The sequence below is a fragment of the Oncorhynchus tshawytscha genome, linkage group LG23 (genome assembly GCF_018296145.1).
Source record: "Oncorhynchus tshawytscha isolate Ot180627B linkage group LG23, Otsh_v2.0, whole genome shotgun sequence".
In the NCBI taxonomy this organism is placed as follows: domain Eukaryota; kingdom Metazoa; phylum Chordata; class Actinopteri; order Salmoniformes; family Salmonidae; genus Oncorhynchus; species Oncorhynchus tshawytscha.
Window position 1 is genome coordinate 14,412,341 of NC_056451.1, and position 15,095 is coordinate 14,427,435.

Consider the following 15,095-nt stretch of genomic DNA (forward strand, 5'->3'; position numbering starts at 1 on the left):
TACATTCGTTTTTGCCTCATTTATTCTATTACACACACCTTAATGCATGAATAAGGCCACTTTAATAACGTTTACATATCTTGCATTACTCATCTCATATGTATATACTGTATTCTATGCTATCTTTTGCATTGTAGCCTATGCCGCTCTAACATTGCTCATCCATATATTTATATATTCTTATTGCATTCCTTTACTTAGATTTGTGTGTATTAGGTATTTGTTGTGTAATTGTTAGATATTACTTGTTAGATATTGCTGCACTGTCGGAACTAGAAGCACAAGCATTTCGCTACACTCGCAATAAAATCTGCTAACCATGTGTATGTGTCCAATAAAATTTGATTTGAAATTATATTATGTGAGCTAAACATATATATTTTAATATCTCAGTTTCACCTCATTTCACACCTGATTTATTTAACAAAAGACAAATCTCAATAGGTGGTCGAGGTAAGTAAAGACATGACACAAGTGGGGGGGTGGACCTTTCCTCTTTTGTTCTCTACTGCTGCTCTATTGTTCCTCAAGCAAGTGGGAGGCTGACGATATCACGGATTCCCAGCAGACCAACTCCTTGATTTTGAATTTTTTTTTTTACCCCTTTCAGTGATATCCAATTGGTTGTTACAGTCTTGTCCCATCGCTGCATCTCCCGTACGGAATCGGGAGAGGTGAATGTCGAGAGCCGTACGTCCTCCAAAACACAACCCTGCCAAGCCGCACTGCTTCTTGACACACTGCCCGCTTAACCCAGAAGCCAGCCGCACCAATGTGTCAGAGGAATCACCATACAACTGGCGACCTAAGTCAGCGTGATTGCCCTTGACCTGCCATAAGGGGTTGCTAGAGCGGGATGGAACAATGACATCCTGGCCGGCCAAACCCTCCCCTAACCCGGACGACACTGGGCCAATTGTGCGGCGCGTCATGTGTCTCCCGGTCGCTACCGGTTGCGACACAGCCCGGGATCAAACCCACATCTGTAGTGATGCCTCAGGAACGGCGATGCAGTGCCTTAGACTGCTGCACCACTAATGATTGTTTTCCCCTTTAGTGTGTGTACTCCACTGTAATTATACTTGGGATGTTGCTTTTCAACAGTAAAAGTTTTTAAAAAATCCCCGTAGGACATCTTTAAAGTATAATTTTTAGAGATGATTAATGTTACTATCTGGCTTTCATACCATCATGGCCACCTAATCATCCCCCGCTTCCAATTGGCTCATTTATCCCCCTCAATGACCTTTAACTATTCCCCAGCTCATTGCTGTAAAATGAGAACATGTTCTCAGTCAATTTACCTAGTAAAATAAGGGTTAAATAAAATAGAAAATGAAATGTCCCCACAATAACATAAAATAAAACATTTAATTTAAATACTTTAGAATTCCATTCATTCCTATGTAGGACTGCTCTTACAGGGCAGTGCCAATATGGCCGAATGGTTGCTTCAAAGCCTTTCAATGGCCAATACATAATATCAGCAATCCAGGGTTTATATACATCATTTGTTCACACTTGCTCAGGTGGAACAAACTTACACTTGTGCATTTTTTTCAGTGCATAATTTCTGAATTGAAAAGTAATCCAAGAAGTAATCATCTAGTTTTTCAAAAGTATCTAATCTGATTATTGTTATGTCTTGTGGGTTTCATAACCACGTGTTTATAACAACTCAATAGTGACGATAAGGAAAACAGAATTCAGTTCAATTTATATGAACGTGCTCATCTCAACACACATTACCCATGATGCTCTGCGTATACAACTACGGTGCAAATAGTACAACTCTAATACAATACAATTACAATATTTTTGCAGTTAACGTCACTGATAAGTTGTTTTTTTTGTAATCAGTTTACATGTAACTGATGATGTAATCAATTACTCCTCAACCCTGCCTACAGGTAGGCTAGGCCTAAAATATCCCTGGGCTGTTCTCTAGGACCTCAGCTCTGTCTATTATCAACTCTCTCGGAAACCGTTTCATTGCACCAAATAAGGCGAAAGAGGAGAGGTGAAATATACAAGCCAACCCTCCCCTAGGAAACCCTAGGAAAATAAACAAAAGCTGTGTCGTTCCTGGATGGAAGTGCTTGACAAACATAAGAGGATGCACACTGTGGTAGAGTAGACTATATGCTTCCCAAGATGAGAGAATGAAATTTCATCATTGACACAGTGCCCAAATGGAATTGTGTGAGTCTTTCAAGTATTATAGCCTATTCAGAAGAATAGTCAGCATGGTTTCTACTCCACAGCACCACACATGAACATTAGTATTCCCAGTATATGACCAAATTACCTCGATTTTGGAACAGGCCCCTCTGTGCACTGCTATAATGTAGCCTGTAAATTTGATCCGAAATCGCATGCCATTTAATTAATTAATCTTACCTTTCATAACACTCATACCAGACAACTTTTTTCTGCAAGCCTTGAGTCGAGACACGGGTCAAACAATGATTTAAATATACACTAGATGACAGACAGGGGGCACTGTTTTGAAGACACCGCGCCTCCATCTTGGGACTCTTACCATCGTTGTACATTTTTTGGGGGGAGCTATAGAAATCAAATCAAAGTTTATTTGTTACGTGCGCCGAATACAACAGGTGTAGATCTTACAGTGAAATGCTTACTTACAGGCTCTAACCAATAGTGCAAAAAATGTGTTAGGTGAACAACAGGTAAGTAAAGAAACAAAACAACAGTAAAAAGATAGGCTATATACAGTAGCGAGGCTATATACAGTAGCGAGGCTACATACAGACACCGGTTAGTCAGGCTGATTGAGGTAGTATGTACATGTAGATATGGTTAAAGTGACTATGCATAATATGATGAACAGAGAGTAGCAGTAGCGTAAAGAGGGGTTGGTGGGTGGCAGGACACAATGCAGATAGCCTGGTTAGCCAATGTGCGGGAGCACTGGTTGGTCGGCCCAAATGAGGTAGTATGTACATTAATGTATGGTTAAAGTGATTATGCATATAAGATAAACAGAGAAGAGCAGCAGCGTAAAAGAGGGGTTGGGGGGGCACACAATGCAAATAGTCCGGGTAGCCATTTGTGATCATTTCTGTTCAGGAGTCTTATGGCTTGGGGGTAAAAACTGTTGAGAAGCCTTTTTGTCCTAGACTTGGCACTCCGGTACCGCTTGCCATGCGGTAGTAGAGAGAGCAGTCTATGACTGGGGTGGCTGGGGTCTTTGACAATTTTTAGGGCCTTCCTCTGACACCGCCTGGTGTAGAGGTCCTGGATGGCAGGCAGCTTAGCCCCAGTGATGTACTGGGCCATACGCACTACCCTCTGTAGTGCCTTGCGGTCAGAGGCCGAGCAATTGCCGTACCAGGCAGTGATGCAACCAGTCAGAATGCTCTCGATGTTTCAGCTGTAAAACCTTTTGAGGATCTAAGAACCCATGCCAAATCTTTTTAGTTTCCTGAGGGGGAATAGGCTTTGTCGTGCCCTCTTCATGGCTGTCTTGGTATGTTTGGACCATTCTAGTTTGTTGTTGATGTGGACACCAAGGAACTTGAAGCTCTCAACCTGCTCCACTACAGCCCTGTCGATGAGAATGGGGGTGTGCTTGGTCCTCCTTTTCCTGTAGTCCACAATCATCTCCTTAGTCTTGGTTACATTGAGGGATAGGTTGTTATTCTGGCACCACCCGGCCAAGTCTCTGACCTCCTCCCTATAGGCTGTCTCGTCAATGTCAGTGATCAGGCCTACCACTGTTGTGTCGTCAGCAAACTTAATGATGATGTTGGAGTCGTGCCTGGCCATGTAGTCGTGGGTGAAGAGGGAGTACTGGAGGGCACGCACCCCTGTGGAGCTCCAGTGTTGAGGATCAGCGTGGCAGATGTGTTGCTACCTACCCTCACCACCTGGGGGCGGCCCGTCAGGAAGACCAGGATCCAGTTGCAGAGGGAGGTGTTTAGTCCCAGGATCCTTAGCTTAGTGATGAGCTTTGAGGGTAGTATGGTGTTGAACACTGAGCTGTAGTCCAATGAATAGCATTCTCACATAAGTGTTCCTTTTGTCCAGGTGGGAAAGGGCAGTGTGGAGTGCAATAGAGATTGCATCATCTGTGGATCTGTTTGAGCGGTATGCAAATTGGAGTGGGTCTAGGGTATCTGGGATAATGGTGTTGATGTGAGCCATTACCAACCTTTCAAAGCACTTCATGGCTACGGATGTGAGTGCTACGGGTCTGTAGTTATTTAGGCAGGTTGCCTTTGTGTTCTTGGGCACAGGGTCTATGGTGGTCTTCACATGTCAGTGAAGACACCTGCCAGTTGGTCAGCACATGCCCGGAGCACACGTCCTGGTAATCAGTCTGGCCCCCAGCCTTGTGTATGTTGACCTGTATAAAGGTCTTACTCACGTCGGCTACGGAGAGCGTGATCACAAAGTTGTCCGGAACAGCTGATGCTCTCATGCATGCCTCAGTGTCGCTTGCCTCGAAGCAAGCATAGAAGTGATTTAGCTTGTCTGGCAGGCTCGTGACACTGGGCAGCTCGTGGCTGTGCTTCCCTTCGTAGTCTGTAATAGTTTGCAAGCCCTGCCACATAAGACGAGCGTCGGAGCCAGTGTAGTATGATTCAATCTTAGCCCTGTATTGACGTTTTGCCTGTTTGATGGTTCGTCGCAGGGCAGAGCAGGATTTCTTGTAAGCTTCCGGGTTAGAGTCCCGCACTTTGAAAGCGGCAGCTCTACCCTTTAGCTCAGTGCGAATGTTGCCTGTAACCTATGGCTTCTGGTTGGGGTATGTACAGTCGTGGCCAAAAGTTTTGAGAATGACAAATATTAGTTTTCAAAGTCTGCTGCCTCAGTTTGTATGATGGCAATTTGCATATACTCCAGAATGTTATGAAGAGTGATCAGATTAATTGCAAAGTCTTTTTTACAGTTTTAATTTTACCCCCTTTTTTCCCAATTTCGTGGTATCCAATTGTTAGTAGCTACTATCTTGTCTCATCGCTACAACTCCCGTACGGGCTCGGGAGAGACGAAGGTCGAAAGTCATGCGTCCTCCGATACACAACCCAACCAAGCCGCACTGCTTCTTAACACCGCGCGTATCCAACCCGGAAGCCAATTAATTGTAATTCATCTGATCACTCTTCATAACATTCTGGAATAAACTTTAATAAATTGACCGCACTCAGTCAGCTGTTTAAGGAAATAAGCAAACAGGAAACCCCTCACCCAGAGGCGGCGCTCCTACTGGCCGGAGACTTTAATGCAGGGAAACTTAAATCAGTTCTACCAAATTTCTATCAACATGTTAAATGTGCAACCAGAGGGAAAAAAATTCTAGATCACTGTACTCCACACGCAGAGATGCGTACAAAGCTCTCTCGCCCTCCATTTGGTAAATCCGACCACAACTCTATCTTTAAATGCTAGGCAACTAAATAGATAACATCTACTGAGGATATATGATCGGCCTCTTGTAGATAACACCAACATGTTGATTTCTCTGTTCATCTAAACTTCATTCCGTCAGTGACAGGGCTGAGTTTCAACCAATATTGCTTTTGGAAATAGATCCAAGAAAGGGTAACCAACAAAGTGATTAAGATAGTACACACCAATGCATTAACAACCACATAACACGAAACAAAACATTTACTGTATGCTATATCCACAATTTCTCACTAATTATTTTCACCCCAAGAAAGTCACATATAAATATAAGACTACTTGAAATACACATGTTGCTGTTTTTTTTTTTGTACATTTAAATTATTAAAGGGTGTTTCTAAAAGACATTAAAGGACAAGTACGATAGGACCTAAATATTCCTATCGTACTTTCCCTTTAATGTTTTTTTAGGAACATACCCTTTAATAATTTACCTGGCCACACCTGAATTTCCACCCACTGAAAAGCAGTTGCACAATAACAATAGAAGTGGAAAAACGATGTCAGAGACATTCATTAAAATCCCCAAACTCGTTGTTTGATCAACCCTGAGGTTGGGTGAGTTTTACATTTTTATATATTTTCATTTGTATTTTCCAGCTTTGTATAGCTAGCAGTCTTCTTACGTGAGTCGGAAAGTCCAACATTTTATCTAGTGCGCTGGTATGAGAAACTTCCGTGTTGTGATATGGAGTGCGCTTTGAAGGTCTGCGTACTACGTTTGTCTGGAAATTGAACACATTCGGGGAACATTACAACGCTATTTGTATGTCAACAATATTTTATTTTGTGGTTTTATATTGCAAGCGTATTTTCTTTGGTATTCATGCGTAAATAGGGCCTTTTTATTTTCTTAGACTACTCAAACAGCACAGGCCATAATGAGATGCATTGGGCGGAGCTTTGTTTGCAACGGACAGGGAGGGATTCTACTTGTTTTATCGGTCTTGGCTTACCTTACCTGTCGTGGAAAAATTTCAACCTTAGAGACTATTGTTTGATGATTAATGACACTAGAATGCTGTCTGGAGTTACAGCTTATCGGTTTTGGGGCATCATCTGTTGCGTGGGAAGACATGTTTGACCTACAGAATGTGCACTCTGTAAAATGTACTTTACTTTGTAGGTGAAGAGCTGTTTACCATCAAACCAATAGAGCTGGGACACAGAAGGAAACAGACAATGTGATGTGACTTCAGTCAAAGTAAAAACACTCAATCAAGCACAGACTCACTGACAAAGTCTGGAGACATTAAATAACTAAACATAAAACTATGTCTGAGATCCTACGGTCAAACCTGGAGGTGCTAGAAGACAGCCCCTCCAAAACCAGCGGGGTGACTGCTGAACCCCAAACCCCAACATGGGGGGCAGAGGGGGAGAAGGTGATTGAAGAATTGGAAAAGGGAAGGGAAGGAGTGGTGGAGGAAGACGAAATGGTTAGCTCTGCTAAATTGGAGCCTACCACACTGCAATGGCCGGGTGACAGGGATGTAGAGAAAGCAACAAAGAACAGAAGTGCATTGACTGTGAAAGAAGATAAGGGAAGGGGAAAGGGAGATGACCCTGAGGGAGAGAGGAGGAGCGTGCACTCCATGTGCACCTCTCTTCAAGAAGGTGGAAGCCGGATGGAGAGCGAGAGAAGGCTGGGTTTGGGAGTGGAGGGAATGAGAACGGGGGAAGAATGGATGGAGAGAGAGGTGCAGCACCCAGGGCTGTGTACGAGAGGGAAGAAGGTGCAGGTAGATATAGAGGTGGAAGATGGTATGAACTCTTTGCCTGAGAAGGCAGCACAGGTCTTCAACCCATCTGTCACCATCTTACACTCCTCTAGTGCTCCGACATCTCCCAGGGAAAGGGAGCCATTCTGGGATGTGGACGCAGAGAAGAATCCCCCCCTTGTTCCCCAGGGAACCCCACATGATGGCTACTACCACGACTGGCCAGTGGAGGGGGGGTCCTCAAAATGTAAAGAGATGCACTAACATGTCATCTTTCTGTCTTTTGGCCTCCAACCTCTTTCTCTCCGTTTCCGTCTTTCTCTTTGCTCTTCTCTCCCTTGTTCATTCAGCCACTGTGGCTCTGCTCAAATAGATTTGCGAGTGCAAATTCATCCTTCCACTCCTCCCTTATTTTGTGGTAATCTGATCTAGAGGGTGGTAATGTTTCTGTTAGTCTTTCTACCCTCTGAAGTAAAAGAAAGCTAATAGTCTCTCCTTTCCTCTCCCCTCCAGATGGGTGTGACTGTGCCAACCGGGATGCTCTCAAAGTGGGGGTGTCTGTGTTCACTGCAGCTCTGATTTTCCCCCTCCTAGTGTGGGGGGGTTATGTCTTCCTGCCTTTTGATGCCCCACTGCTGGACAGTGCCCCCCTCAGGCTGGTCTACACACTGCGCTGCTCTGTCTTCGCTGTGGTGCCCATCATACTGGGTGAGTGGCTCATTGGTCATTCAGCATATGTTCTTTACCAGAATTATGCCGGTGTGAACAGCAAGGTGGGTTGAACAACACTAACATCACAAGCTAACGCTTGTGTTGTCCTCCCAGGCTGGTTGGTGCTGGGTGTCTCCAGGATGCGGTTGGGGAATGTGAAGCCGCTGTGTGAGGTGGAGGCCAGGGAGGTGGGTGTGCACCGGCGCTATGTTGATGACTCCGTCACCCTCTTCCTGCTCTACTTCCTGCAGCTGGCCGTAATGGCGCCCTACCTGAGCCAGGACCTGCTCAAACTGGTGCCCCTGCTCACTATCATCTTCGCCTTTGGCAGGTAAAGAAACAATGCAACAAAAAAATGTTTATTTTGTCACACAACCCAGAGAGATGCAGTGAAATCTGTTGTCCAATTTCAGTGCCCAGTCAGTCATAACCCTACATGACATGTGATCTCAATTTAATACAGTCTGGGCAGACTATAGAAATGACTGCATCTGTCTAATGTCCATCTCTCCTCTGTGCCAACAGGCTGATGTACTGGGTGGCAGCTGCACTGGGCAGCAGTGTTCGGGGCTTTGGCTTCGGTCTGTCCTTCCTGCCCACCGTGGCCATGCTGGGTGCCAATCTCTACTTCATCTTCACCATAGACGCTGGGGGCACCATCTTCGCCCAGGATGTGGTTCACCAACAAGACCAACCCCCAGCCTCCCGCCAGAGGTTCTGGGGATAGGGGAATGGAGTAAAGACCGAAGGAATGAAAAGGATGGGGAAGAGGGACAGGATTTGTTTCACCGACTGGTGGAATTTAACTTTCAAAGGGTTACTATGTAAACGGTAGTGGACCACAGTGATGATGTGTAGAATAGACTGGGCAGTGGTAGTCAGTGATAGAGCATGTACAAACCGTTATTGGAGAAAGGCTGTCTACGTAATAATTCATTTTGCATGGCATTATACCGTCACTTTAGTGAAACAGTAGAATGTATTCTGTAGAAGATCTGCAAATTGACAGCATGACAGTTAAGTACCATGGAATAATTTTGAAATCACAATTGTCTCGCTGCAAACAGTTTGTAGATCCACACAGAATAGTGCCACTTGGGGAAGTTTTGAAAATAACTAAACCACTGTTTTCCTCATATCTAGCTAGGCCTGCTGCAGACAAATAGTTTGCTGAACTATACTGTTTGGTTTGACAAGTATCTGTACTTGAGGCATCCTGTAATCTACTGTATTGCATTTGGTTATGAATCTGGTATTTCAAGCTAATAACAATTGCATTTACATTTGGGACGTTTATAGAGAAACTGAGACTTGCTCTAGATCTCTTAGTCTATTTCCTCTTGAAAATGTTCAATATAACCAATCATAAAATCATGTTCTGTGAAAAAGTAATCGACTACTGAGTGGACATTTTGTCTCATCTTCATGACTATATGAAGGACGTCCCCACATAAGCAATGTCATAACAGCTAACAAATCATTGAAAAATAATTGATTTAGTATAAAGATTTTGACATTGAGAACCATTTCACAATTGGAGAATGTGGATTGCATGGCATTTTGTGCCTCCCCCCAAAATGGCAGTGACCTTTATAGAAATCCAACCAGTCCAACAAGTGCCTTTGTCTCTGAAAACTAATCCTTTCACAATACAGCACAGCCCTGTAAGGGGGATTGTGAATGGAGTTGTTACTGTATTTTAAAATGTTATGTATGAAATCTGATTTTTACAGTGTAGGCATCTACTTTATAAAATGTATAACTACGCTGATTTCTTTCTACATTTCAAGGTACACTTCAGCTAACTACGGTCTGAAACAAAGTGTAGAGTCTATTTAATGTCTATCATATTTTAAAATAATTTATGACTCAGTGATCAATTATACTCAACAAGTGATGTTTTTATTGGCCTTTCATTTGTGAAGCTGACATTTATTGGTTTGAAAGCCTTTTAGTGACCAATAAAAATGAACAAGCATTTAAGGTGGACCTTTGTGCATTACAGTTGTTTGAAATGGGCACCTGTTTTCAGACTGTTATTGCTGTGTTCGTAACCAAGTGGAAGGTGGTAATTATCACAAACGACTGTGAGAACCACTTGAACACCCCTCCAACTCGTAATTACTAGTGGAAAACCATAGAGATCGTTAGAGGACGCAACATTGTATCTGTCAGATTTTGGCTTTGTGAGAGCATGCGCTGTGCCATTGAGGCCATCTCCATTTTGAAAAAGTACATTTTCTTCTACTACTACGAGTTGGTAAACAAACAAAGGGTGCATACATGCCACTTGGAGTGTGTTGTTTGAACAGGTATAAAGCCAAGTTGGGGGATTTACTGCCACCTGCAGTTGTGGAATGTTTGCTCACAAGTGTAATTAATTGGCTGATCCCTCCTGATGACCTGAATGGAAATATACACTGCTCAAAAAAATAAAGGGAACACTAAAATAACACATCCTAGATCTGAATTAATGAAATATTCTTATTAAATACTTTTCTTTACATAGTTGAATGTGCCTACAACAAAATCACACTAAAATTATCAATGGAAATCAAATGTATCAACCTATGGAGGATTTGGAGTCACACTCAAAATTAAAGTGGAAAACCACACTACAGGCTGATCCAACTTTGATATAATGTCCTTAAAACAAGTCAAAATGAGGCTCAGAAGTGTGTGTGGGCTCCACGTGCCTGTATGACATCCCTACAACGCCTGGGCATGCTCCTGATGAGGTGGCGGATGGTCTCCTGAGTGATCTCCTCCCAGACCTGGACTAAAGCAACCGCCAACTCCTGGTCAGTCTGTGGTGCAACGTGGCGTTGGTGGATGGAGCGAGACATGATGTCCCAGATGTGCTCAATTGGATTCAGGTCTGGGGGAATGGGCGGGCCAGTCTATAGCATCAATGCCTTCCTCTTGCAGGAACTGCTGACAAACTCCAGCCACATGAGGTCTAGCATTGTCTTGCATTAGGAGGAACCCAGGGCCAACCGCACCAGCATATGGTCTCACAAGGGGTCTGAGGATCTCATCTCGGTACCTAATGGCAGTCAGGATACCTCTGGCGAGCACATGGAGGGCTGTGCGGCCCCCCAAACAAGTGCCACCCCACACCATGACTGACCCACCACCAAACCGGTCATTCTGGAGGATGTTGCAGGCAGCAGAACGTTCTCCATGGCGTCTCCAGACTCTGTCACGTGCTCAGTGTGAACCTGCTTTCATCTGTGAAGAGCACAGGGCGCCAGTGGCGAATTTGCCAATCTTGGTGTTCTCTGGCAAATGCCAAACGTCCTGCACGGTGTTGGGCTGTAAGCACAACCCCCACCTGTGGACGTCGAGCCCTCATACCACCCTCATGGAGTCTGTTTCTGATCATTTGAGCAGACACATGCACCTTTGTGGCCTGCTGGAGGTCATTTTCCAGGCCTCTGGCAGTGATCCTCCTGCTCCTCCTTGCACAAAGGTGGAGGTAGCGGTCCTGCTGGTGGGATGTTGCCCTCCTACGGCCTCCTCCATGTCTCCTGATGTACTGGCCTGTCTCCTGGTAGCGCCTCCATGCTCTGGACACTATGCTGACAGACACATCAAACCTTCTTGCCACACCTCGCATTAATGTTCCATCCTGGATGAGCTGCACTACCTGAGACACTTGTGTGGGTTGTAGACTCCATCTCATGCTACCACTAGAGAGAAAGCACCACCAGCATTCAAAAGTGACCAAAACATCAGCCAGGAAGCATAGGAACTGAGAGGTGGTCTGTGGTCACCACCTGCAGAACCACTCCTTTATTGGGGGTGTCTTGCTAATTGCCTATAATTTCCACCTGTTGTCTATTCCATTTGCACAACAGCATGTGAAATTCATTTGTCAATCAGTGTTGCTTCCTAAGTGGACAGTTTGATTTCACAGAAGTGTGATTGACTTGGAGTTACATTGTGTTTAAGTGTTCCCTTTATTTTTTTGAGCAGAGTATAATCTTTCCTTAACCAGTAGGAAGTCCCACCCAGTTGACTACTTCAAAATTGTGAAAATCCTAATGGTGCTGCCCATGCTAAAACTTGCTTTTGGGCACTTAGAGGACTCGATCTTTATGTGGGAAACTCGTCTATCACCCCTGATCGCAGACTTCTCCCACATGCTGACCAGACCTACTAAATAAATGACCTTGATAACAGGATTTTCGGCAGTTAAATGTAATAAAACATTGTTTATAAAAAAGCAATCTATTAATGTGTTTTTTGAAAACTATATTTTGTTTACATGCATGATAGCTGTACTTTTAGTTATAGTTGACGAGTTCAAGGCATGTGAATGCATCCAACTGGTATTTACAATATTACCACCTTCCCACTTGGTTATGAACGTAGCATATTGCCGTGTTCAAAATAACTGGGAACTCGGAAAAATACGAGGTTAACTCATGACTTCAGGTCAGAAAGTCGGGAGCTCTAAAGAGACTCTAGTTTCCGAGTTGGATGACCGTTCAAATAATGTTTTCCCCATTCGGAGCTCGTTTTTCCCAGTTGTTTTGAAGGCGTCATAACATCGAGCCTATGACGTAGGACTACACTTTTCGACTAACGGGCTATTTTTGTCGGTGGTCAAATATTGTTCACGTCTAACCAAACTTTTCGTTTATTTATTGGTCTGGAGAATATGGCAGCTGCGCCAGCTCGAAGAAAACACGGAGCGTGTCTGCTTCGAATCAAAGAAAATTGTCCATTGCGAAAATTTAAGAAAAACAGGTGTTACGGTAAGAACATGATTGTTTTCAAGAATTGATGGATAACAACATATAGCCTATAAAAATGCATAAAATTAACCTACAGACGAATTATACTACCCAGGAAGTTAGTTTGAAGTTGACACTTCATAGATCCCTGTCGGCCTTGCACTGTATAAATTTGACAGTAAAACGTCTATTGAATTTGTTTGGTAGGCTCTATAGGCCTCAATGCTATAGCCTGATAATACATTATAAATAATAATCTTACATTTTAAAGTTTTATTTACTATAAAGGCACACTATAAAATGTGTATATCAAGGGAGCAAATGCACGACTTTTTCACATGCAAACACCTTATATATATATATATATATATATAGTGCTGAAGGAATAACATTCTAGAAGATAAACATTACATCATGTTTATCTGTATGCACCTGTATACATTTTGTCAACAAACAATGGAGTAATATATCCTAATATAATGATAAGACTACTGTACTTATCAAATTATGAATAATAAGTCATATTATTCCAAATTAAGGGGTAGGCTATATTGCATTAGTTGAAATTACCGGAAGTCTGACTGTGGCTTTAAAATAAGTAGTCAGTGTTGTTAACTGCCAATGCTGAAACTCCTCCATTATTTGCCACAGTTTTGAGGAAGTTGGGGGCTAAAGTAGCAAGGCAACATTTAGTCCCTACATATCATGTGGTTGCTTAAGACTTAAGACTGGCATACCTGTCCAAAAGTACACGCACTAGTCTACGCCTACACCTCCTGTCAAGTACTTCAGTTGCACTTGCTGTCAAGAGCTGGGTGCCCAGGGTGGGTGCATGTCAGCAGTGTAAAAATGCTTCCTGCATGGTCTCCTCTCCTTCAGCTGGATTGATCTGACCATAATTTTAAGTAAAATCGTTTAAGCTAACTACTGAAAATTGCTTTCACCAGTCAAATTATTTCACATCAGTGCAGGTGAAGGAAATTAGATAAGGAGAGGAAATGACTTCAGGGTATTGATACTTAAGCCTAATTGTTTAAAAAAAAATCCCTTTGGCAGAGGTATCTTCGGCTGGTGGTGGGATGTGTTGGGGAGACTTCAGGAAGCACCCCATTTCTGCATCCAAAACCAGACCTATCAGCACCATCTATGTAGAGCCCCTCCCTCCCTCCTATCAGTCTATTTACCATCCCCATCAATCACAGGACCCCATTGGTAAGACCATTAAAACACTCGCATGGCCTTCTTTCCAAATGTGTTGGTGAATGGTCTCCAAAGGCTAATATAGTTAACTGACCTCCTTTATCAGGAACCTTGATATGGTAGTTACTGGTTTTTATTAGTATTAGAAGTTACCTCAATCTCTCTGATAATCCTATTATAAATGGGAACAATATTTTGGGAACATTGCTCTCACCTATTTAGCTTGTCACATCAGGGATTGTTTTTTTTTGAAGTAAGGAAGAATGTACGTTATTGGAAAGTGCTTCACAGAGCCATACACTGTGTATACAAAACATTAAGAACAACTGCTCTTTTCATGACAGGCTGACCAGGGGCCTCGTTTTATAAACCATGCGTACGTACAAAATAGACCCCAAATCAAAATAAAATTTGATTTGTCATGTGCGCCAAATACAACAGTGAAATGCTTACTTACAAGCCCTTAATCAACAATGCAGTTTTGAGAACAAAAAGTGTTAAGAAAGTATTTACTAAAATAAACTTAAGTAAAAGAATACTAAATAAAAGGCCTATGTTACCTCATGAGTATGAAACCATCAGAGAGAAGGTGAGGAATGTATTATGCAATGATCATGGAAATTAAACAAGTGTGTGCCAGGTTTCACACAAAAGTTGGCATTTATAAAAACTGAACTTGACATGAAAATGTGCTCACCTTCCCACAAACCTTAGACCATGCGTAAGCACAGTTTATAGTAGTTGAAGTATTGCATTGCAAGCAGGCAAGTAGATTAGTATTTTCTGCAAATGGAGGAAAAGAACAGGTTAAACAGGTTAATAACAAGATGCAATAATTTGCCATTAGTGAGAAGAGAGAATCTATTTAGTTTGTCTTTGCATTTAAAAATAATTAGAAATAGGCATTTATTTCCTAGCCTATTATTTATTTAATTTCCATGATTATTTCATAATAAATTCCTCACCTTCTCTGTGATGTTTTCATACTCACGGGGTAGCGTAGGCTAACAACAAGGATACCATTTGTCCCATCTCTGGTTTAATTGCATCCACTTCATAGTAGTAAATAGATAAGCCATTTCAAGTATTTTGCTCTATGCCATCTGATCCGAAGCGAAGTTTATTAACGGTGGAACAGGCGGTTGGTTGTAGGTTACTTTTGTAGCTTACGTCTAAATACTGTACTTTCACATTTCTCGAGGAGACAATATTGCATTTATACACAATCCATATTTTCATAACCATTGCAGAATAAATGTGTCACTTTTTCTGGCCATGATGGGTT

The 15,095-nt window shown here is 42.7% G+C and overlaps 1 protein-coding gene across 3 annotated transcripts in view; it reads left to right on the forward strand.

Moving 5' to 3' along the window:
• LOC112222862 (transmembrane protein 79) overlaps window positions 1-9,855 on the forward strand; it is a 30,621-nt gene extending 20,766 nt beyond the window's left edge. Inside the window, exons 1-5 of one of the 3 annotated variants that reach the window (XM_024385709.2) lie at window positions 5,870-5,994; window positions 6,563-7,404; window positions 7,671-7,865; window positions 7,983-8,199; window positions 8,394-9,855. In XM_024385709.2, coding sequence (XP_024241477.1) covers window positions 6,711-7,404; window positions 7,671-7,865; window positions 7,983-8,199; window positions 8,394-8,595 — 1,308 coding nt within the window. In that variant the 5' untranslated portion in view covers window positions 5,870-5,994; window positions 6,563-6,710 and the 3' untranslated portion in view covers window positions 8,596-9,855. Of the gene's footprint in view, window positions 1-5,869; window positions 5,995-6,032; window positions 6,203-6,562; window positions 7,405-7,670; window positions 7,866-7,982; window positions 8,200-8,393 lie in introns of those variants that run through there. The other 2 variants (XM_024385710.2, XM_024385711.2) reach the window with 2 other exon arrangements.
• Window positions 9,856-15,095: the final 5,240 nt, after the last annotated feature.